A 22988-nucleotide genomic window follows, 5' to 3' on the forward strand; every position below is an offset into this window, starting at 1 on the left:
TGTTCTCCACCCTCCTTTCCCCTATCTTCTGTTGCCCATTCCCCTCCCTCCTGTGCAAATATTCAGACTTACTGTGGTCAGGTCAAGCATTTCTTGTTGCTCCTGTAATATGTGGAATAATGGGATTGCTGATTTTTGGTGTTGGGAATGGTGAAAGTCCAACTTGCTTGCTTTCTGGGCCTGTTTTTAAGAGACTTGGCACTGCCAGAGATGTCCAAGATAGCACAACTGTCACTGTTGGTTGAGGAAAAAAGATATATCTGTTGCAATGGGAATATTACATCCCCCACTACCACCACCTTCATAAAGGCATGGTTTAATTACCTGTGGGATATTTGCTACTCAGCACTCTATCTACAACCTCCACCAGAACATGACTGTACTGAACAATTTAGATCCTGGATCTTGAATCCAGGAGACCCAAATAATAAATCCCTCCTGCTAATCCCACCTCACACCCTTAGAGAGAAATGCAGGCTGACATTAAACCGAAATTTGAAGCATAGCACCTCTTCGGCCTACAAGTCAGGCAGTTCAGTAATGCCCACAGTACAAGTCGGTTTTTTTTTTGGCTATTTCGCTAGACTAGTAAGCTTATGCTAGCATTCCAGACTAATTTCCGAGTGACATGGGGTTTGATTCTCTCCATGGCAGATGATGAACTTTGAATTCCGTTAAAAATCTGGAATAAAAAGCTAGCCTAATGCAACTACTGTCGATTATCATAAGAAACCATTTGGACCATTAATGCTCTTTGAGGAAAGTAAATCTGCTGCTTTTTCATTGTCTAGCCAGTCTGTGACTCTAAGCCCACAGCAATGTGGTTCATTGTTAGATTAGACACCCTACACTGTGGAAGCAGGCCCTTCATCCCAACAAGTCCACACCGACCCTCCGAAGAGTAACCCACCCAGACCCATTTCCCTCTGATAATACACCTAACACAATGGGCAATTTAGAATGGCCAATTCAGCTGACCTGCACATTGCACTCTGGGCAATTAGAGAAGGACAGTAAATGCCAGTCTAGTTAGTGATGCCTCCATCCCATGAATAAATTAAAATAAAACAATAAATTAAGATGGAAGGGTCCCCCTGCCTTCACACACATCCTGTATACACATAGTCTGCTCAGTGTGTTTCCTGCACACAGTGAAGGAAGTGGCTGGCTGACCAATTAACCTGATTGGCTAGCCATACATTCTTAGAAAGTAAAATTTGATTTCAAAGTATTTCTCAGCATGTCTTAATCAAATCTGCTTTTAAATATATATAACTTCTTATTAAATAAAAATGTGCTTAATTAATAATTTTAATGATATTATGCCAGAATATTAACATTAGTTCTGTTTCCTCCAGTTTAACCTAGCTTGATCATATGGTGGAGCTGAGTTCTCTGTCTGGAGTTATCTCCCTTGAGCTTTCCAGTTGGTGTTGGCAGTGTGCATTTTTGAACTCTGTTCTTCAGGTTTGACTTTTGCGTTTTCCTCTCCTGTCCATTGACAACATTTTGTGTTTCTAGTCTCTTTGTTCAAAATGTCAATAATTCAATGTTTTGGGTTGCTGAACCATACCTTCTTTAAATGTTACTATTTTCTGCTTCTTTTCCAGTTTGTGTTAACAGTGTGTTAGTCTATTCAGCTTACAAGAAGATATTTTACTTTCTCATCAATGTTCAACGACATTTTTCCTCTCAACCTTCTCTTCTAAAGGTGCCTTGCTGGGATATATTTCAATAAATTGTGAAACATATTTTTGCTCATGATTCATTTTTCCCTGACTAATCCAGCTGCCCTAATACTTCCAAAGGAAAAGAATTTTGAGGTAGTACTAACTTTCACACAGCGAATTAATGAATCTTATTAAAATAGTGTACTTGACTCTATAGACAGTTCTGCTACTTTAATGCCAGCAGCAACCCACAATAGTTTACCGCTGATGAAAAATCATGCTGCTAATTATGTTTAGACCATAAGACATAGGAGTGGAAGTAAGGCCATTCGGCCCATCGAGTCCACTCCGCCATTCAATCATGGCTGATGCGCATTTCAGCTCCACTTACCAGCGTTCTCCCCGTAGCCCTTAATTCCTCTAGACAACAAGAATCTATCAATCTCGGCCTTGAAGACATTTAGTGTCCCGGCTTCCACTGCACTCCGTGGCAATGAATTCCACAGGCCCACCACTCTCTGGCTGAAGAAATGTCTCCGCATTTCTGTTCTGAAATGACCCCCTCTAATTCTAAGGCTGTGTCCACGGGTCCTAGTCTCCTCGTCTAACGGAAACAATTTCCTAGCATCCACCTTTTCCAAGCCATGTATTATTTTGTACGTCCCTATTAAGTCTCCCCTTAATCTTCTAAACTCCAACGAATACAATCCCAGTATCCTCAGCCGTTCCTCATATGCTAGACCTGTCATTCCAGGGATCATCCGTGTGAATCTCCGCTGGACACATTCCAGTGCCAGTATGTCCTTCCTGAGGTGTAGGGACCAAAACTGGACACAGTACTCCAAATGGGGCCTAACCAGAGCTTTATAAAGTCTTGGTAGTTCATCTCTGCTTTTATATTCCAACCCTCTTGAGATAAGAGACAACATTGCATTCGCTTTCTTAATCACGGACTCAACCTGCATGTTTACCTTTAGAGAATCCTCGACTAGCACTCCCAGATCCCTTTGTGCTTTGGCTTTATTAATTTTCTCACCATTTAGAAAGTAGTCCATGCTTTTATTCTTTTTGCCAAAGTGCAAGACCTCGCACTTGCTCACATTAAATTCCATCAGCCATTTCCTGGACCACTCTCCCAACCTGTAGCCTCCCCACTTCCTCAGTACTACCTGCCTGTCCACCTAACTTCGTATCATCGGCAAACTTCACTAGAATGCCCCCGGTTCCCTCATCCAAATCATTAATATATAATGCGAACAGCTGTGGCCCCAGCACCGAACCCTGCGGGACACCGCTCGTCACCGGCTGCCATTCTGAAAAAGAACCTTTTATCCCAACTCTCTGCCTTCTGTTAGACAGCCAATCCTCAATCCATCCCAGCAGCTCACCTCGAACACCATGGGCCCTCACCTTGCTCAGCAGCCTCCCGTGTGGCACCTTATCAAAGGCCTTTTGAAAGTCTAGATAGACCACATCCACTGGGTTTCCCTGGTCTAACCTACTTGTTACCTCTTCAAAAAATTCCAACAGGTTTGTCAGGCATGACCTCCCTTTACTAAATCCATGTTGACTTGTTCTAATCAGACTCTGCTCTTCCAAGAATTTAGAAACCTCATCCTTAATGATGGATTCTAGAATTTTACCAACAACCGAGGTTAAGCTGATTGGCCTATAATTTTCCATCTTTTGCTTTGATCCTTTCTTGAACAAGGGGGTTACAACAGCCATCTTCCAATCATCCGGGACCTTTCCTGACTCCAGTGACTCTTGAAAGATCTCAACCAATGCCTCTGCTATTTCCTCAGCCACCTCTCTCAGAACTCTAGGGTGTATCCCATCGGGGCCAGGAGATTTATCAATTTTAAGACTTTTTAACTTTTCTAGCACTATCTCTTTCGTAATGGCAACCATACTCAACTCAGCCCCGTGACTCCCTTTAATTTTTGGGATATTACTCATGTCTTCCACTGTGAAAACAGACGCAAAGTACTTGTTAAGTTCTCCTGCTATTTCCTTATTTCCCATCACTAGGCTTCCAGCATCAGTTTGAGTGGCCCAATGTCTACTTTTGCCTGTCGTTTGTTTCGTATGTACTGAAAGAAACTTTTACTCTTATTTCTAATATTACTGGCTAGCCTACCTTCATATTTGATCCTCTCATTCCTTATTACACTCTTTGTTATCCTCTGTTTGCTTTTGTATCCTTCCCAATCTTCTGATTTCCCACTGTTCTTAGCCACTTTATAGGATCTCTCTTTTTCTTTAATACATTTCCTGACTTCCTTTGTCAGCCAAGGTTGTCTAATCCCTCCCCGGTTAATCTTTCTTTTCTTGGGAATGAACCTCTGTACAGTGTCCTCAATTATACCTACAAACTCCTGCCATTTTTGCTCTACTGTCTTCCCGGTTAGCCTCTGCTTCAGTCTGTTTTAGTCAGTTCCTCTCTCATGCCCTCATAATTACCTTTATTCAACTGTAACACCATTACATCCGATTTTGCCTTCTCCCTTTCAAACTCCAGACTGAACTCTACCATATTATGGTCGCTACTTCCTAAGGGTTCCCTTACTTTAAGATCTTTTATAGAGTTTAAGAGCATTTACTTGCATTCTTTTTGTGGGATGATGGCTTATTTCCTTTTGGTAGCTACCTACAATAGCATGCTTGAAATTAGCTAATTACAGGTGTGGACTTGTATCCCATCATCAGTTTAAGGATATGGGGTAAGCCATTAATGGCTTAAATGAGAAATTTCTTCACCCAGAGAGTGGTGAGCCTGTGGACATCTGTGTTGCAGAAACTGGTTAAGACCAGAACATTGACTGTTTTCAAAAAGGACTTAGTTCTTAGGGCTGAAGGGGTTAAAGGGTTTGGGGTGAAAGTGGGAATAGAGTTCTGAGTTGGACGATCAGCCATGCTTATATTGAATAGCAGAGTAGGGTCAAAAGACCGAAGAGCCTTTTCTCACTCCTCCTTTCTATGTTGCTATGTTTCTATCATTCCTGAAATGAAATTTTGAACAGCACAACAGACCTGCTGACTCGTTGCAGTGCCAATTATCCACCATAAGATGTCATCTGTGCACTTTGTAAATTCTGTGTCATGCTGTTAAGTACTGATCCTTGGATTAGAGTAATGCTTATGTATCAGGTCTCGATGTGTATTCGAAGTGAAGAGAATTGTTCACATTTTCAATGCAGCCTCCCACTTACCAAATTGCTTCTTCACAAATTGATACCAGCAATGCAACTAGCAATCTCTTGTGACAGAGAAGAATTTCACAGATGTTGATAGTCTGTTTCACAGGCTATTCATTTCCCTGTGAATGAGATGCATAAATGGATGCTGATAACTGTGTGGCAACATGGTGTCATAGAGTCATAGAGATGTACAGCATGGAAACAGACCCTTCGGTCCAACATGTCCATGCCGAGCAGATATCCCAACCCAATCTCGTCCCACCTGCCAGCACCCGGCCCACTTCCCTCCAAACCCTCCCTATTCATATACCCCTCCAAATGCCTTTTAAATATTGCAATTGTAACAGCCTCCACCACTTCCTCTGGCAGCTCATTCCATACCTATACCACCCTCTGTGTGAAAAAGTTGCCCCTTAGGTCTCTTTTATATCTTTCCCCTCTCACCCTAAACCTATGCCCTCTAGTTCTGACTCCCCAACCTCAGGGAAAAGACTTTGTCTATTTATTCTATCCATGCCCCTCATAATTTTGTAAACCTCTATAAGGTCACCCCTCAGCCTCCGACGCTCTAGGGAAAACAGCCCCAGCCTGTTCAGCTTCTCCCTGTAGTTCAAATCCTCCAACCCTGGCAACATCCTTGTAAATCTTTTCTGAACCCTTTCAAGTTTCACAACACCTTTCCGATAGGAAGGAGACCAGAATTGCACGCAATATTCCAACAGTGGCCTAATCTGTACAGCCGCATCATGACCTCCCAACTCCTGTACTCAATACTCTGGCCAATAAAAGAGAGCATACCAAATGCCTTCTTCACTATCCTTTCTACCTGCGACTCCACTTTCAAGGAGCTATTAACCTGTACTCCAAGGTCTCTTTGTTCAGCAACACTCCCTAGGACCTTACCACTAAGTGTATAAGTCCTGCTAAGATTTGCTTTCCCAAAATGCAGCACCTTGCATTTATCTGAATTAAACTCCATCTGCTGCTCCTCAGCCCATTGGCCCTTTTGGTCAAGATCCTCTTGTAATCTGAGGTAACCCTCTTCGTTGTCCACTCCACCTCCAATTTTGATGTCATCAGCAACTTACTAACTCTACCTCTTATGCTTGCATCCAAATCATTTATGTAAATGACAAAAAGTAGAGGACCCAGCACCGATCCTTGTGGCACTCCACTGGTCACAGCCTCCAGTCTGAAAAATAATCCTCCACCACCACCTTCTGTCTTCTACCTTTGAGCCAGTTCTGTATCCAAATAGCTAGTTCTCCCTGTATTCCGTGAGATCTAACCTCGCTAACTAGTCTCCCATGGGGAATTTTGCTGAAGTCCATATAGATCACATCTACCACTCTGTCCTCATCATCCACTTTGTTACTTCTTCAAAAAACTCAATAAAATTTGTGAGACATGATTTCTCATGCACAAAGCCATGTTGGCTATCCCTGATAAGTCCTTGCCTTTCCAGATACATGTACATTCTGTCCCTCAGAATTCCCTTCAACAACTTGCCCACCACCAATGTCAGGCTCACTGGTCTATAGTTCCCTGGCTTGTCTTTACTGCCCTTCTTAAACAGTGGCACCACATTAGCCAACCCCCAGTCTTCTGGCACCTTACCTGTGACTATCGATGATACAAATATCTCAGCAAGAGTCCCAGCAATCACTTCTCTGGCTTCCCACAGAGTTCTAGGGTACACTTGATCAGGTCCTGGGGTTTTATCCACCTTTATGCGTTTCAAGACAATCCAGCACCAACTCCTCTGGAATCTGGACATTTTGCAAGGTGGCACCATCTATTTCCCTACATTCTTTATCTTCCATATCCTTTTTCACAGTAATTACTGATGCAAAATACTCATTTAGTATCTCCCCCCATTTTCTGCAGCTCCACACAAAGGCCACCTTGCTGATCTTTGAGGGGCCCTGTTCTCTCCCTAGTTACCCTTTTGTCCTTAATGTATTTGTAAAAACCCTTTGGATTCTCCTTAATTCTACTTGCCAAATCTATCTCATGTCCCCTTTCTTGCCCTCTTGATTTCCCTCTTAAGTATACTCCTACTGCCTTTATACTCTTGAGGATTCACTCGATCCATTCTGTCCAAACGCTTCCTTCTTTTTCCTAACCAAACCCTCAATTTCTTTAGTCATCCAGCATTCCCTATACTTACCAGCCATTCCTTTCATACTAACAGGAATATACTTTCTCTGGATTCTCATTATCTTATTTCTGAAGGCTTCCCATTTTCCAGCCGTCCCTTTACCTGCGAACATCTGCCCCCAATCAACTTTTGAAAGTTCTTGCTTACTACTGTCAAAATTGGCCTTTCTACAATTTAGAACTTCAGCTTTTAGATCAGGTCTATCCTTTTCCATCACTGTTTTAAATCTAATAGAAACATGGTCGCTGGGTCCAAAGTGCTCCCCCACTGACACTTTAGTCACCTGCCCTGAATAAATAAACACAAGCAAAGGGCTGCAGATGCTGGAGAGCTGACATTAAAAATGCAGTAAGTGCTGGAGACCCTCAGCAGGTCTGGCAGCATCTGTGGAGAAAGGAACAAAGTTAGAGCTTTAAATATGATCAGACTCTTCTTTGAAACATATGCCTGATTCTCATGTGACTCCCTCAGAACATATGAATGGATTTTTGGTTTGTTATTTAAGATCTCAGGTATTTCTTCAGTGGTGATAGCATTTATTCGTGAATAGCATATAAATCCCATGCAAAATTTATACAGTAAATTAAGACAGAATGGTGATATAATGAAGTTATTGAAAGGTTATAGATCTGGCACTGGCAGCCATTTTGAATGATTGTGGTGTTACCCCTGCTACTTGTCCTTGTAAATCATGGTTTACTGGTACTCACTGATTTGTCATTTAGTAAACCTTAATCCTGTTACTTTATTGTCAGGTATTTATGACATTAACTTTATGACTAAAAGAAGAGCTTGATCTCTGTATCAAGTGTGAATTGTTCATATCAGTTTGCATGAATAGGTGCCCAGTATTCATCCATCTCAATACAGTATCTGGAATGCACTCATGATATTAATACATAAGCCAAACCTCCTTAAACTAGGTGTGTGGCCTGTTTCCACCACCCTCCAAGGTGCAGAGCTCCCTCTTCTGCCCTGCCCTGGATTCCTGGCATCCAGGCTCTCTCGAGATATTCTATGATCTTTGAAAGCGAAGTAGAGAAATGAGAGCTGATATAGTAGTTGAGGGTTTATTTAAATCAAGACAATACTTAGTAAGAATGCAGGCAAGACTGCCTATCACTCCTTGATTCCCAAACTCATGGCTGGGTCAATTAAAGTGATACTCCATTGACTCTTTTCTCCCCCAAAGCCCGAATGGTTTTTGGGAACCCAAACTGATCCACCTTACAATTTCCTGCCCCCGGTGGATTGTCTGTAATCATTTTAGCTCCTACCTGATGATTTTGATTGAAGATCAATATCAGTTATTTTGCCATTTTAGATTTCTTTAAAAGCTCCTTTACATCCTTGAGAAGGTGCTGCTGTTGATTTCTGACATACTTCTGAACATCCCATTAGTTTCCTATATGTGGTCGTGAGCTAATGCCTCTGCACTACGACACCCAATATGCACACATACTATCATAGGTATGGAATGACCAGGAATTTCATCACATAAGAATGTTCTTCTATTTGTGCTGACAACTGAGTATACCTGTCAGAACTTGTTAGTGGGTTGTGAGCAACAGTCTAAGTGTGAGTCTTAATAAAGCAATTGAGGAAATAGGGAGCGTGCTTTGAACTAACTTGAGAATGTTGAAGACTTTATAACAATACTAGTTCTTTCTTTCTTCCCTTTCCCGTAGGACCCCAAATATAAAGATGTGAGATTTGTAATACTGTACATAAAAAAGGAATGCCCTCCCACAAAAACTGGGAGGATCCAACATAAAAAACATGTGAATCTAATTCTCCAAACAAACTTCAATTCCTCGATGTTATCTCTGCTCCTTGGGCATTGTTCTGTTGATCTTTCCAAGAACTTGGATTAGACACAAACTATGATATAGCAGCATAGGCCGAGGAGTAGGCTGTTCAGCCCTTCCAACCTATTCTGCCACTTGATGAGATCTGGCTAATTATAGCAGCTCTTCATCCAAACACGCTTTACCTGCATTGACTCTATAACCCTTCAATCGTTACAAAAAACGCTAATCAATGAACCGGCAGCTTTTTGAGGAAAAGTTCCAGAAAGGCCTGTCCCAGATTCTGAAAATTATCCCACATTGTGCTGGACTGCCACCAGTAGAGAGATGTACCCTCTGCACACAGTGGGAGGACTTGAACCCTTTGTGGGTGGCGGGAGGAGGTTAGAGTGTCCCTATGTAACAAGAGGGGAAGTAAGAGTAGGTAGGATCAGAGCCCTAGAAACTCCTGCCATTGGGCAAAATCTGATGACGACACCTCAGCTTTCTCTACAAACAGTCGTGTAGCCTACCAGAGAATGTAGTGTCCGTCAAATCATCTGGCTGGGGATATAAAGCTGATAAAGTTGTTTCCACTCCAATCCAATCAATGTACACTCTCTTGTTAAAGTTTTGGAGGGTATACATTGGGCGTCGTAGGTTATAACTTTCCTTACCCTGAGCCATTCTTGCTATGTCGAAGTGATGTCATTAAGATCATGTTAGAGATGTTATCTGATAATATTCTGTTTTCTCAGATAGCCATGTTTGTGGGCCATTGTAAGCATAACTGCCACTATCTTGGGAGGCAGCCAGCACACTCAACTTGGTGAAGTTCTCCTGTCTTGTGTGGCATCAATTCACAAGCTTCAGAGATGTGTACATTTAGTGCTGTCATCTCCTGCTTGGTTTTCCCCTTGCATGTTACATGACGTCAACCAGATTTGGCAGCAGTAATTAGCTGGTTTATAATCGTTTCCTTGTTTCTCAACATATCATCTGCTGGATATTGGTAACAACAGTTTCCTGATTCGACCAGAAGTAATGATTTCTGCTTGGTCCAAATCCATCAATTACGAAGTGCAAGGTGTTAGCATTTTCTGTTCTGAGCTCTGTCAAAGTTGAAATTTGCTTTGCACCCAAGCACGTGAAAAAAGAAAGAAGTGGTAAAGATTTCACAGGCTAGTTTAAAATGAATTCATCATCAGTTATTCAGATATACGTGGGAGGCATTGAACATGCCAATGATAAAACATGTGCAAGTAGTTTGCAAATTATGCCTGAATCCTCACATTAAATCACTTGCCAAGCTCGTACCAACTCATCCTTATTGCTATGGACTTTGCAAGTATCTAACATGGTTGGTATTCTATAAATGATAGTTGCAGGTTGCATTCAGTATAAATCACCCATGTTTGGGTTTGAAGAGTCAAATTTTAAAGTTTGCAAACTTTTGAAATATAGTAATGTAGGAAAAGGAGGAGTCCACATAGCAGTTTTAGCCTGTTCTACCAAGCACTGAGATCAAGGGTGATCCCCAACACAACACTGTATGACTATGACCAAAACAGAAATTATTGGAGAAATTCAATAGGTCCGCCAACATCTGTGGAGAGAAAGCAAAGTAAGTGACCCATTATCACTATATAACTATGTTTGCCCCATATCCACTAATGTGTTTGATTATCAAAAATCTAATAATGTCAGTTTTAAAATTTACCATTTTTCTAGCATTAATTGCCTTTTGTGGAAGAGAGTTCCAAATTTATATCTGTGATTCATAATTTCACTCCTGAAAGGTCTTGTGCTACATTCCCCAATGAGCAGAAATAATGTCTTTCTGCTGAATCTAACCATTCCTTTTAATACCTTGAAACATTTATCAAATCATTCTCTACCCTTTATATTCCTAGAAATCAACCCTAAAACTGCATTTGCTTATCTCTTGATTCCAGGTAACATACCAGTGTAGGCCAGTATATTCTTGCTATGATATAATACCAATAACCACTTGAAGTACTCCAGGTACAGTCAAGCCAGGGCTGTGCAGAGCTCATGCGTGAACTCTGCCTTTGTACTTTTTGTCCTCTGGATGTAAAGGGCAGCATTCCATTAGCCTTTCAAATTCATTTTTATAACTATACACGGGATGTTAACATATGTACTTCAGCCCTAATCATCTTCTGGACCTTCATTGTTTCCAACTTTTCAGAATTTGGAAAATTACCATGACGTTTTTTAGGAGTAAAGTGGATGACTTCATTTTTGCCGACATTGGAATCCACTTGCCAAAGTTATGCCCATTCACTTAATCTATCAATATCTCTTTGTAGTTTTACACTTCTTGTCTGCACTGCTGAAAATGCCACACGTTTTTGATAGAATACCTTTTTGTTTTTTACTTGCAGTGCCATGATGACAAATACATCTGAAAATATAAATTCACAGTTGTCAACAACCCAAAATTCAATGGAATTATCTGCAAACTTGACACCGCAAACCTCAAAGTCCCCTGCTGACTCGAACCGTAAGTAATGGGGCTCTGATATTGTCCATATTTATTGGAGCTGATTGTTAAAATTTGTGCTTTAGATCCTTTACTGTGGATGACCAGATTCCAAAAGTATTTATCAAGAATAATGGTGGCAGAACGGCACTATTGCTTTTTAATTATAGCTGCTGAGCAGGAAAAGAAAATTAGGAAGTTATCTTCCATTCTATCTGCTAACATACATGGTTTCTCCCAGTTCCAAAAAACAGAGGCAAACTTTATGATGACACATTCACTGCTGGCCACCACTTCCTGAAACTCAGCTCCTGCCCGTTGCCCACTCTGTCTTGCCCTTTCCTGTTGCTACAGATGACCAATACCGTTGCCACCTCCTCGTCTACCTCACCACTCCCCAATCCCCAATCCTTTCTGCAGCTCCTCGCTGTTTACCTAACATATCCCCCCAACCCCACCCTTTGCCAATGGCTCAAGTAGGAGGGATTGGTGGAAAAGAGCACAGGGAATGGAATGAAGCTGTGAATGGGATCCATATGGGAGGGAGTACAGGGAAACAAGCCAGCAGTGAAGGGATCAATGAGGGGATGTGAGAGAATAGTGAAGGTGGGATTCTGGGGAAGAGGGAGAGTGTGTGAAAAGGGGAAGCTGTGGTAAGTGGGGATGAGGAACAGCCTGGTAGCAGCAGGAGGCAGCGTGTTGAAGGCAGAAGGGTACAGGGTAGTTGTAAGAAATCTTACAGTGCTGCATTTTTATTTAATCTGCCTTTTTGTGACCTCTTCCATCATTAATGCCAGCAGCTGCCTGTGATGTCACTGCCGATGACATCACAGGCACTGTCACAGCTTCTGCAGGAAGTGCTCCCTGTAGTGTGGTGACACAAGTAAGTGCAGCTTTTTCATGTCATGTCAGTAGATGGCAAGTTGTCAGGCCTTTGACAACCTCAGCGCTGCATTTATACACAGCTCTCATGGAGCTAAAATGTTCCTATAAATTCACTGTGAACAAATTTCAGATCATTTAAACCCATGGGTTGGTGGAGAATAAAGCAAAGTTTGTAAAGGCTAAATAACCTTGACTGGCAGTCTCAGGAGAAGGCATTTGCTGGGAACTTGCATTTGTAATTTAACTCTATATTCAATACGTATATGTCATCGACTTCCACTATTTAACTTAATAAGCAAATGTTGAAAAATGAAAGTAGTCTTTTCTCACTGTATTGTGTAAAAACAAGTCATGGACAGCCATGCGCCTGAAGGTGATAAAAGACTGTTTGCAGATGCAAAAGTAGAAACTCTTACACATGTTTCAGTGTGTAGTTTATCCAGAGGCAGACAGTGTCAATGCTGGCTGAACGTGGTAAACCTAACATTTCGTGCGACAATTGGAAAGTTGTCTACCTGCCAAGTACCACTGTAATCATTGCCACTCCAGCTCTTGAGATCTTATCTCATCCTGGCCACTGAACCATAGTCCTTCTGAATCCTCACCCCTGATAGTATTTCTTCTCCTTTCTCACTCCTATGGTGTGACCGATATTAATTTGCCGATGTGCTTTTGCAATACTAACAGGTGCTCCTGTATGACCTTGTATTCTTTTTAAAAATTCATTCATGGGATGAGGGTGTCTCTGCCTAGGCCAGCATTTATTAGCCATCCCTAATTGCCCAGAGGCAGTTAAATCAACCACATTGTTGTGGGACTAGAGTCACATGTAGACCAGACCAGGTAAGGATGGCAGATTTCCTTCCCTAAAGGAAGGAAATAAAGGACTTTCTTTTCTAATATTGAATTTAAATTCCACCATCTGCCATGGCAGGATGATTTGAACCCAGGTCCCCAGAACATTACGTGGGTCTCTGGATTAATAGTCCAGTGATAATACCACTAGGCCATCACCTCCCCTGCAATTCAACACTAAGAATTGAGCCCAATATCCTGGAGTTGTCTGAACCTCAGTGTTTGTACACATTTCTCAGATTCCAGTTGTACCTTTTAAAGAATGGTTTGAAATGATGTAAATAGGCTCACCCCACCGGCAAAGACAGAGTCTCTAATTGTCCCATGCTACTGCACAGCTACAGTCTGCAAATACTGATCCAGTATGTCCTGGTAAGTTGTTGCATTATCTACCAAGCAGATATTTAGTGGGGAATTGCCAGCTGTTTATCTCAACTATATTGTTCACTAAGACTGGAGGCAGCCAAACATTCCATGTAAACTTGCAGCTGTTCAAAGTAAATATCAAAAAAGAATTTACAATGAGCCGCAAACTAATAAAATTAGTCTTCTGGCACTTCTTGTGTTCTTGTATGTTTGGTTTGTTACAACTAATGATTGAGAAACAATGCAGTATGCAGCTAACAGAATATGAAGAGTATGAGGACAAAAATATATGAGCTATTCATGCACAGGCTGAACTAGGTATGGGACAGTAGTTATATTGCCTCAAATCTGCAGGATGTCAGAGAGCCAAGGCTATGGGGAAGAGAGGCTTTGTGAGATGGCCTCTGCCAACTTGAAAGAGGAATTTTCAGTGTTCATTGATTTTAACAGAAGGCTGTCTGGTCAGCATGCGAATCCAGCCAGATCTTGGTGTGCATCCTGTCATCAGGATTCTCCTGCAGCAAATTTTAATCTGAGCCCTAGTATCTACAACTTTGCTGTCTAGTAAGCTGTCCTTTTCTCATGGCCTGGCTGCAGTCCACTCAGGCTCAGTGACTCTCCATGTGCCAATCCTGTGAGCCAGAGCTCTTTGACTGGACAAAGGGATGCGCAGCATAGTTCGGCCACATTTAGAATATCGTGTACGGTTCTGGTCGCCACATTACCAAAAGGATGCAGAGAAGGTTTACGAGGATGTTGCCTGATATGGAAGGTTCTAACTATGAAGAGAGGCTGAGTAGGTTAGCTTTATTTTCATTAGGAAAAAAGAGATTGAGGCGGTCCCGATTGCGGTTTATAAAATCATGAAGGGTATAGACAGGGTGGATAGAGACAAGCTTTTTCCCCAGAGTGAAGGATTCAATAACGAGAGGTCACACTTTCAAGGTGAGAGGTGGAAAGTTTAAGGGGGATACATGCAGCAAGTACTTCACACAGAGGGTGGTGGGCGTTTGGAACGTGTCGCCAGCAGAGGTGGTACAGGCAGGCATGGTAGATTCATTTAAGATGCGTCTGGATAAATGCATGAGTAGGTGGGGCGTAGAGGGATACAGATGCTTAGGAATTGGGTGACAGTTTTAGACATTAGATTTGAATCGGCTCAGGCTTGGAGGGCCGAATGGCCTGTTCCTGGGCTGTAAATTTTCTTTGTTCTTTGTTCTTTATTATTTTAACTGAAGAGATTGCACAGCTCAGTGAGGTACAGAGGGATCTGGGTTTGCAGGTACATGAACCTTAAAAAAACCTTACAGGTACACAGTGAGTGATTTCTCAGGCAAATGGAATATTTTCATTTAATCGAAGGGGAATGGAATAGAAAAATGTAGATACTTTCCCATAGCTGTATAAAGTATTGGTGAGGTCTTTTTTGGAGTACTGTATCCAGTTTTAGTCTCATAATTTAAGACAGGATTTTAATGTATTAGAAGCAGTTCAGAGAAAGTTAACTTGATTGACTCTGGGATGAGGGGATTATTTTATGAACAAATATTGGATAGATTTAGCCTGCTTCCACTGGAAATTAGATAAATGAGAGATGACTTATTGAAATATATGATCTTGAGGGGATATGCCTCGGTAGATACTGAAAGGATATTTTCTCTGGTAGGCAACAATATAACTAGGGGCAAGGGACACTGCTGAGAAATAAGGAGAGTCTCATTTGAGGACAGAGATGAGGAGGTGAGATGAGAGTGAGAGTGGCAGTCCCTGACATCAAGGCTATATTCATCCTAATGTTGCATCAAGAAGCCCGAGCAAAACTTGATTCAATGCATATCAGGGGCAAATTCTCCACTGGTTGGAGTCCTACCTGGCACTTAGAGGGTTGTAATTGTTGGAGGTCAGTCATCTTAGCTCCAGGACATCTCTGCTGGAGCTCCGCCGGGTAGTGTCCCAGGTCCAACCATCATCTTCAATGACCTTGCCTCCACCATGAGGTCAAAAGTGGGATGTTCACTGATGTTTGCACAATGTTCAGTACTACTCACAATTCCTCAGATACTGAAGCAGCCCATGTTCAAATGCAAAAAGATCTGCACAATATCCAGGATTGGTCTGACAAGTGGCAAGTAACATTCACACCACACAAATGTCAGGTAATGACAAACTCCAATAAGAGATGGTTTGACTATTGCCTCTTGACTTGCAGTGGTGTTACGATCTCCCACTCTCAATATCCTTGGAGATACCATTGACCAGAAACTAAACTGGACTTGCCATGTAAGTGGATACAAGAGCAGGTCAGTGGATTGGAATTCTGCGGCAAGTAATCCATCTCCCGACTCCCCAAAGCCTGTCCATCATTGATGAGGCATAAGTCAGGAATATAATGGAGTACTCCCCATTTGCCTGGATGAGTGTAGATCTAGAAACATTCAAGAAGCTTGACACCATCCAGGACAAAGCAACCTGCTTGCTTGACACTATATCCAAAAACATTTATGTCCTCAACCACTCAGTTGCAGCACTATGTATTGTTTTCAAGACACACTGCAGAAATTCACCAAAGATCCTCAGATAGTAGCATCCAAATCCATGACCGTTTCCATCTAGAAAGAACAAGCTCAGCAGATACATGAAACACCACCACCTGCAAGCCCCTCTCACACCCCACAAGTCATTCATCATCCTGAGAGTAATATATTGCTGTTCCTTCACTGTTGCTGGGTCAAATTCCTGGAATTCCCTCCCTAAGGGCATTATGGATCAACTCACAAAAGGTGGACTGCAGCAGTTTGAGAAGGCAGCTCACCACCACCTTCTCAAGGGCAACGAGGGAGAGGTAATAAATGTTGGCCAGCCATCAACACCCAAGTCCCACAAGTGAATAAAAAATATTAAAAAGAGACCAGTGGAGGTAGTCTCTTTTAAAGTAATAATATATAGATTCTTGATTAACAAGGGAGTGTGGTGTGGTATTGAGGCCTTAATCACATCAACCATGAACTTATTCAGTGGTGGGGTATGCTCAAGAGGCCTACTCCTCCTTCTAATTCATTTAATCCCAACTGTATGCTTGTTTTAAGGTATGTGCAGTGCCCTTATCTGAGCCAGTGGCTGCTATTGTCAGGTCAAATGGCATGGTGGTCTTTTTATCAATGTTGTGCCATTGCCCCCTCCCTCTTTGTTTTGGAATGCAGTGACAGAGCAGGTAGCAGGTTTTGAGTATCTGAAAGCATAACATCAGAAGGGGCAAGTTGAAGTGAGGGAAATAGGTGCAAGAGGTTGATGTGGTGGTGACATCCATTGTTTTCTCATTGTACCAGAAAGCTGGATCGAGATGGGGTGGGTTGGGACAGGGCATGAAGCCTGGGTATTTCATTATCCGGAATGATGTCAGCAATGTCACATGCCACAGACTTGTCACAGTCAGCATCATGAAGGATCTCCTCCAAGGACTTCAGGACTGCAGGAGTCCCCTTCTGCTCTTCCCCCTCCCATTATGGGCCGACTTGCCCTGCAAGAGAGAAATGGTTGTGTTGGATTGTTTGAATGCTGTGCCCACCATAGCCAAATAGCTAGAGGTATGTGGAGGCAACAGGAGCTGGATGTGAGGCTGGCAGGATTGGAATGGATTTGAGAGTGAGCTGGTGTATCTGAATGTTAGGCCTGAGCCCTGATAGCTAACAAGTGGTGATGGGTGTGACACACTGAGTAGCAACTTGATAATGGTCCGGTGAGTAGGAGAAGCCCACAATGCTCACAATTCTTTTACTGATCCTGGCCAATCATTTGAGATAATTTAGCTCCTGCAAGACTGCTGCCAGTCCCTGAGAGTCTGAGTACATGCATTGACCTCCTGACCACTACCTCCTGTTCCCTTCAGAAGGTGGTCTGGGCTCAGGTGGAAAACGGCTTTCCTGATCATGACCATTATCTAACGATCGCTGCTGGATTGCACACATTCCCGAACAGGACAATATGAAGGCTGGCTTAGCTGCTTTTTGCAACCGCGAAACCTGCCAATGTTCGCTGACTTGAGTTTGCACATGAGGAACGACCATGTGGCTCTGGTGTTAGAAGATTCCTGTAGCACAGTGGCAGCCAGTCACTTCTGGAGAGAAGCCAATTAAGAAACATAAACAATATGTCTTTTTCTGCCATTACTGAAAAAGAAGTGCATAATTTAAATGCATCTGTGTTCTTTTTCAAAATTATTTTCTCTACTTTATACAGATGTGTATATTCCTGTATATGTAATTGTGCCACTGGCGATTGTGACTTTAATTGCCGTTGTTCTTTATTTAAGGTAAGATTTCAGACTTTTTAAAAAAAAAATCTATAATTGATAACAATATGTTCCTGACAAGAAATTTGTTGCGTTTTACAACATTATAACAAATTTTGTGCATGATCTAAATGTAACATGACTTGTGAAGTGCCTCAAGGAAGCATCCCTAGTAAAGCATTAACTAGTTGCTTCTGAGATTTATGAAGTGCACAGTGAAAGCAATTTGCTCAGTGTTCTACAAATCATTTTCTAATAGCTCTGCCATAGTGACAAAAGAGTTTAATACTTCTGTCTGTGTCATCAGGCATTCTTCAGCCAAAAAAAACCCCAAAGAACTTCTTATCTAAATCAGTGAACAGTTCCTTTAAAATTATCAGAAAATTAAATCATTCTCAATTTCCTCTGTAATACAAAAGCAAAATACGGTGTAAGTTGGTAATCTTAAATTAAATTAGAAAGTACTGGAAATATCAATCAGGCAGTGTCTGAAAGAGAATGTAGTAGAGTTCAATGTTTCAAGGTAATGATAATTTTTCAGAAGGAAAGGGCATCAATTTAAAAAGTTAAAATAGAACTTTAGTATTTAGTTTGAGGATTCAGGGAAAGTCAAGTGGATGACAGCTGGGCTTCTACTTCAATTTTACCAGAGGCAGCTTCTTCATGAACTGCCATTGGATTTGCCATTGGCTGCAAGGCCCAATCAGAGACCTGGTAGTTCCACACTTCCACCAGAAGTGGTTGTCACTGCATTATTTCTGGGATGTGGGTGTCCCGTGTAAGGCCAGCATTTGCTGGCCATCCATAATTGCTGTTGATCTAAGTTGCTCACTCAGCCAATTCAGATGGACGTTAAGAATCTAGCATAACACTGCAGGTCTGGAGTCACATGTAGGCCAGGAAGGGTGAGGATGGCAAAGTTCAATTCCTGAAGGGCATTAGCGAACCTGATGGGTTTTTCATGCTAACTGGTTGCCACTGCTCAGACTGGCTTTCAATTTGACCTTTATTCTGCCTAACCAATGCTGGTGTCTATCACTGAGGGAATGAGAACCAAAAGATGGCAGGGACCAAGGTAATGATATTTGTTACAGAATAACAGCAGAGTTTTCAATAAAGAGTCAGAAGCTCTCAGATTGTAGAGTGTTGAAGGCCATTGAGGAAAGTATTGGAATAGTTGAATCTGGGGTCAACAAAAGGCTGGACCAAACATTCAGCAGCAATTGGCTGATGTGGGATATTTTAATTAACAGTTCCAATCCATTTTCATTTCTGCAAATAAACAGTGCCAGCCTCTCTTTCACCATCTCATGCAGCACTATTTCAACTTCAGAAATAAAGCTGTTGTGTTGATCTTAAAAAAGTTAATGTGAATTCATATTGTCTTTTCTTTAACTTCTTGAGAGCTTCTGTGCCTCTTCAACATAAAGCCTGTCAATGATCCTATCCCTAGTTCCCCACTCACTCTCTAGCTTACCATTTTCCCCTCTAGTTGCCTGCATTTCTTTATACTTCACCTGAATGTCAATTCTGTCATTCCTCCCACAGTGGTTACCATCATCTGTGTATATAAACCTACACCTAGAAATTGCAACCATTTTGATAATGAGTTGACCACGGAAATGTACAACTGATCAAAGCACTGCTTAGAACTGCATCCAGATCAGAGCATCTAGACCACAGCCTCACTGATAGCATGCATGTATTGCATAGTGAAGGGTTTTTAAATTTTCATGGTGACATAATGCGCTTGTACATCTTTTCCACAATCCCATTGTTGCTGAAAGATTCCTTGTGCACTGCAATTTTTTATGTTTGCTTGTTTGCATCCAAATATTCGAAACAATCCTCTACAGTAAGGAACCATCTTTATTTAACAAACTCAAATCAAAGAAAGGATCAAAACCTCCACTAGTCAATAGGTGGAGCAACTCTTATTTAAAGCCACACAGGAAGACAGCTTAGAGTAGGAAATGCAAGTACTGCCCAACCCACCAATTCAAATGTTGATGCTGCTGATAAGGGCTCAGGAGAGCGCTTTGAGAGAGTCTGGAAGAATCTAACTTTTACAACACCGAGAAGGCAGAAGTATTTTGTATGTAACATAGCAGACATCCAGGCTGGGTCTTGCTTCTTTCACAACACTTCCTTCAGTGTTAACATAGAGGAGTTCCAAGCTTACTTGTGCTGACTTGCTTCGTATCTCAACTAAATTACTCATTTCCTTTTCTTCAAGTTCAAGTCATATAGGCCTAACGGCCACATTTCTAACTTGCTTTCTTATGCGTGCATCCTAAAACAACAGATTATTTCTCTGAAGCTGTTGTTATCTATTTATAAGTCAGTTACGCAATTTGCTTTTACTAACTTCTTAGAAGGTACTTTTGCTCAGATTTTTGCCTTAAAATCATGTCATAACATGAATATTCTATACCTTGCTGCTACATCTTAAGGTTTCACTATTTTAACTGTGTAAATTTAAAGAATGCACTGCAAAAAAAATTCTTAAATTCTGCTTCAAAATAAGTGCTATATGTGAGAATAAGAAACATGCCAATCGTCAGGGATTTATGACTTGCACACGTGCTTATATTTTATGTATATCTTAAGATTAAGGAAAAGAAAAAAGGACGTTGTCATTGGGGGAGAGAAGAAGATTCCGAATGGTATTTTAGAAGAACAAGGTAATTTGAGTTTGTTTGTGCTAGAATTCTGAAATAGCAACTGGAAATGCTGCAAATACTCCACAGCTTATCAGCATCCGAACAAAAAGTGATCGGTTCATGTTTAGAAAGAGGCCTCTTGCTGCAATTAAAAATCCTCCCTTCAGCTCTGATCAAAAATTTCTAACCAAAATGGTACCCTTTTTAATATCTACACATAAACTTGTGTTCCTGCTAATGTGCTGTTTTTTACCAGTTTTTAAAAATTATTTGTGTGCGTTTGCATGTGAGATCTGATCTGAATAGTGTTCGAAAACTGAATTGAAAACATATAACACAGGTATACAAAACAATTTGAATTAAACATAACTGAGCTTATATAGGTTATTTTGAGCATGGCTTGTGAACTGTAAAACCACAGGTATGTGGCTTATGACCATATTCAACAACTAAACACGCAGTTCCTGGTGCTACAGGCTAATCGAATAAACGACATGAATCAGAGGCAAATTATGTATTTACGTATGAATTTCATTGCTTTGTGCATTGCATTCGGTTTCAAAATGCATGTCTGAAAAATTTTAAAATTCGTGACTCTCGATTCATGACTTTTAATTGCTTCATGCAGGAAAAGATGATATTATACATTGTGATCCAGGTATTAACTTGGCCGTACAAATCTATATTTTCTAATTTTTCCCAATGTGATTAATGCAAAATTGCTTGTAGCAGACTCTTAGTAATCATTATATTTCATATAATAGATGTCAGTGAATATACTGTATAAATGTGGCCTGGATCATCTTAGCACTCTATTACACACTTTATAGACTTGTGACAAAAATTAAACCTTTCAGAGAAAAAGATGATGAAATCATCATATCTATAATAATGAAATCTTTCCTTTTACTTCCTTGTTCTGTCTCTTGGGGAAGATCATAAAAGTCTAATTTCCACTACCAAGCTCAGATTCGTTCTTTATGCTCTTTTGATGGCAAAATTAACTATCTCACTAAATTAGGAATTCTGTTAAGATCCTGCTCTTACAGTTATGGTTGTAATATTAATTAGATGTTGCTAAGGATGAGCTCTGAAATCATTTCGACCTGATTTTGACCTCCCTGATTGTTCCTGAATTTTCGATGTTTTGATCTATTCAGACAGCACGTATAGTCAGATGAAATAATGCAGCAGCAGCATTTTTTATTTCTCCTCTTGATGTTCACATTCAGTTAACACGCTTCCTATGTATTTGCCCAGCTAGACAATCAGTGACTGCACCCATGCTACACTCCAGTCACTCTGAGGGAGATAAGTGTAGACATCTTGGGACGTAACCCGCTTGACCCCAAGTCTCTGCTTTCCTCCTCCTCCTCCCACAGCCGAGCACAAACTGTGAGCTGTGATGTGAGGATCCACACTGTAGGTTGAAGTGCCAGCACTGCATGTCGACATCAGCAGAATAATTTCCTAAGAATCCATTTACGCAGACTCATTTGTGTTTTTGCACAAATTGACGCACTAAAGTATGGTATGAAATATAGATCATTAGTAGGTCCAAGAGAAAGAAGATGGATTGTTCCTAAAAAAATTGCAATCTAGTTAGTTAAACAATAATCAGACCGCTTGCAACTAAAAGTTTTGTTTCTTTGTATCTTTAGTTCATCTGAATTTCTTGCATGGTGAAATGGGACTGTAGTGTTCACACTATATGTGTCATATCATGAATTTGTTCAAATGTTGCCATCTCTGGTGAGGATGGGCAGCATGATGGGTCAGTAGTTAGCACCGTTGCCTCACAGCACGAGGGACCCAGGTTCAATTCCACCTCATGTGACTGTGTGGGATTTGCAATTCTCCCTGTGTCTGCATGGGTTTCCGCCAGTTTCCTCCCACAGTCCAAAGATGTTCGTGTTGGGTGGATTGGCCATGCTAAATTGCCCATTGTGTCCAGAGATATACAGGCTAGGTGGAATAGCCATGGGAAATGCAGGGTTGCAGGGATAGGTTAGGTGGTGTCTGGGTGGGATGTTCATCAGAGGATCGGTATGAGCTGAATGGCCTGCTTCCATAGTGTAGGGAGTCTATGATTCTACATAATTGCATGAATGTAGGTCACTCTGATACCTGACAACATTGGCAGCCTTCCTGCTTGGAAGGTGTTTTGTATATAGTTCTGTTTGAGTGTAGTAAGCACTACCCACTATGATGTTGTTACAGAGATTTAGGCAGAGTAAAGAAGGAGCTGATTGGAGACACATCTGAGGCTGACTATATAGTAATGTAGTAATATTCATGTTATCTATAGAAAGCTGCAGAAGCGCAATAAACATACTGTTGTTTATTGCATTTCTTCCAGTGTGTAGCCATGATGTGTCAGTGGTGGGACCTGTCACAGATCAGTGAGCAACACTGATCAGCACTGATCAGCACTAAGTTAGTATCTAATACCTCTAAGATACTAACTTAGAGGTATTAGACTTCATGATTTCAGGAAAAAAAGGAATAAAACATGCTCATGACCCAAAGGACTTCAGGACAAACAGTTACCACTGATTGCTGATGACGGTGAACCCTACAAACCTTGTAACAAGGAAGAATATTTCA

At 41.3% G+C, this 22988-nt stretch overlaps 1 protein-coding gene across 13 annotated transcripts in view; it reads left to right on the forward strand.

Moving 5' to 3' along the window:
- Positions 1-22988, forward strand: part of ptprea (protein tyrosine phosphatase receptor type Ea) — a 273287-nt gene that overhangs the window by 196573 nt on the left and 53726 nt on the right. For 10 of the 13 annotated variants that reach the window (XM_072557600.1, XM_072557603.1, XM_072557604.1 and 7 more), the window contains 3 exons: positions 11227-11345; positions 17667-17739; positions 20329-20402. In XM_072557600.1, the coding sequence (XP_072413701.1) occupies positions 11231-11345; positions 17667-17739; positions 20329-20402 (262 nt within the window). In that variant the 5' untranslated portion in view covers positions 11227-11230. Of the gene's footprint in view, positions 1-1358; positions 1468-11226; positions 11346-17666; positions 17740-19264; positions 19814-20328; positions 20403-22988 lie in introns of those variants that run through there. The other 3 variants (XM_072557608.1, XM_072557612.1, XM_072557611.1) reach the window with 3 other exon arrangements.

This window comes from Chiloscyllium punctatum, chromosome 38 (assembly GCF_047496795.1).
Source record: "Chiloscyllium punctatum isolate Juve2018m chromosome 38, sChiPun1.3, whole genome shotgun sequence".
In the NCBI taxonomy this organism is placed as follows: Eukaryota; Metazoa; Chordata; class Chondrichthyes; order Orectolobiformes; family Hemiscylliidae; genus Chiloscyllium; species Chiloscyllium punctatum.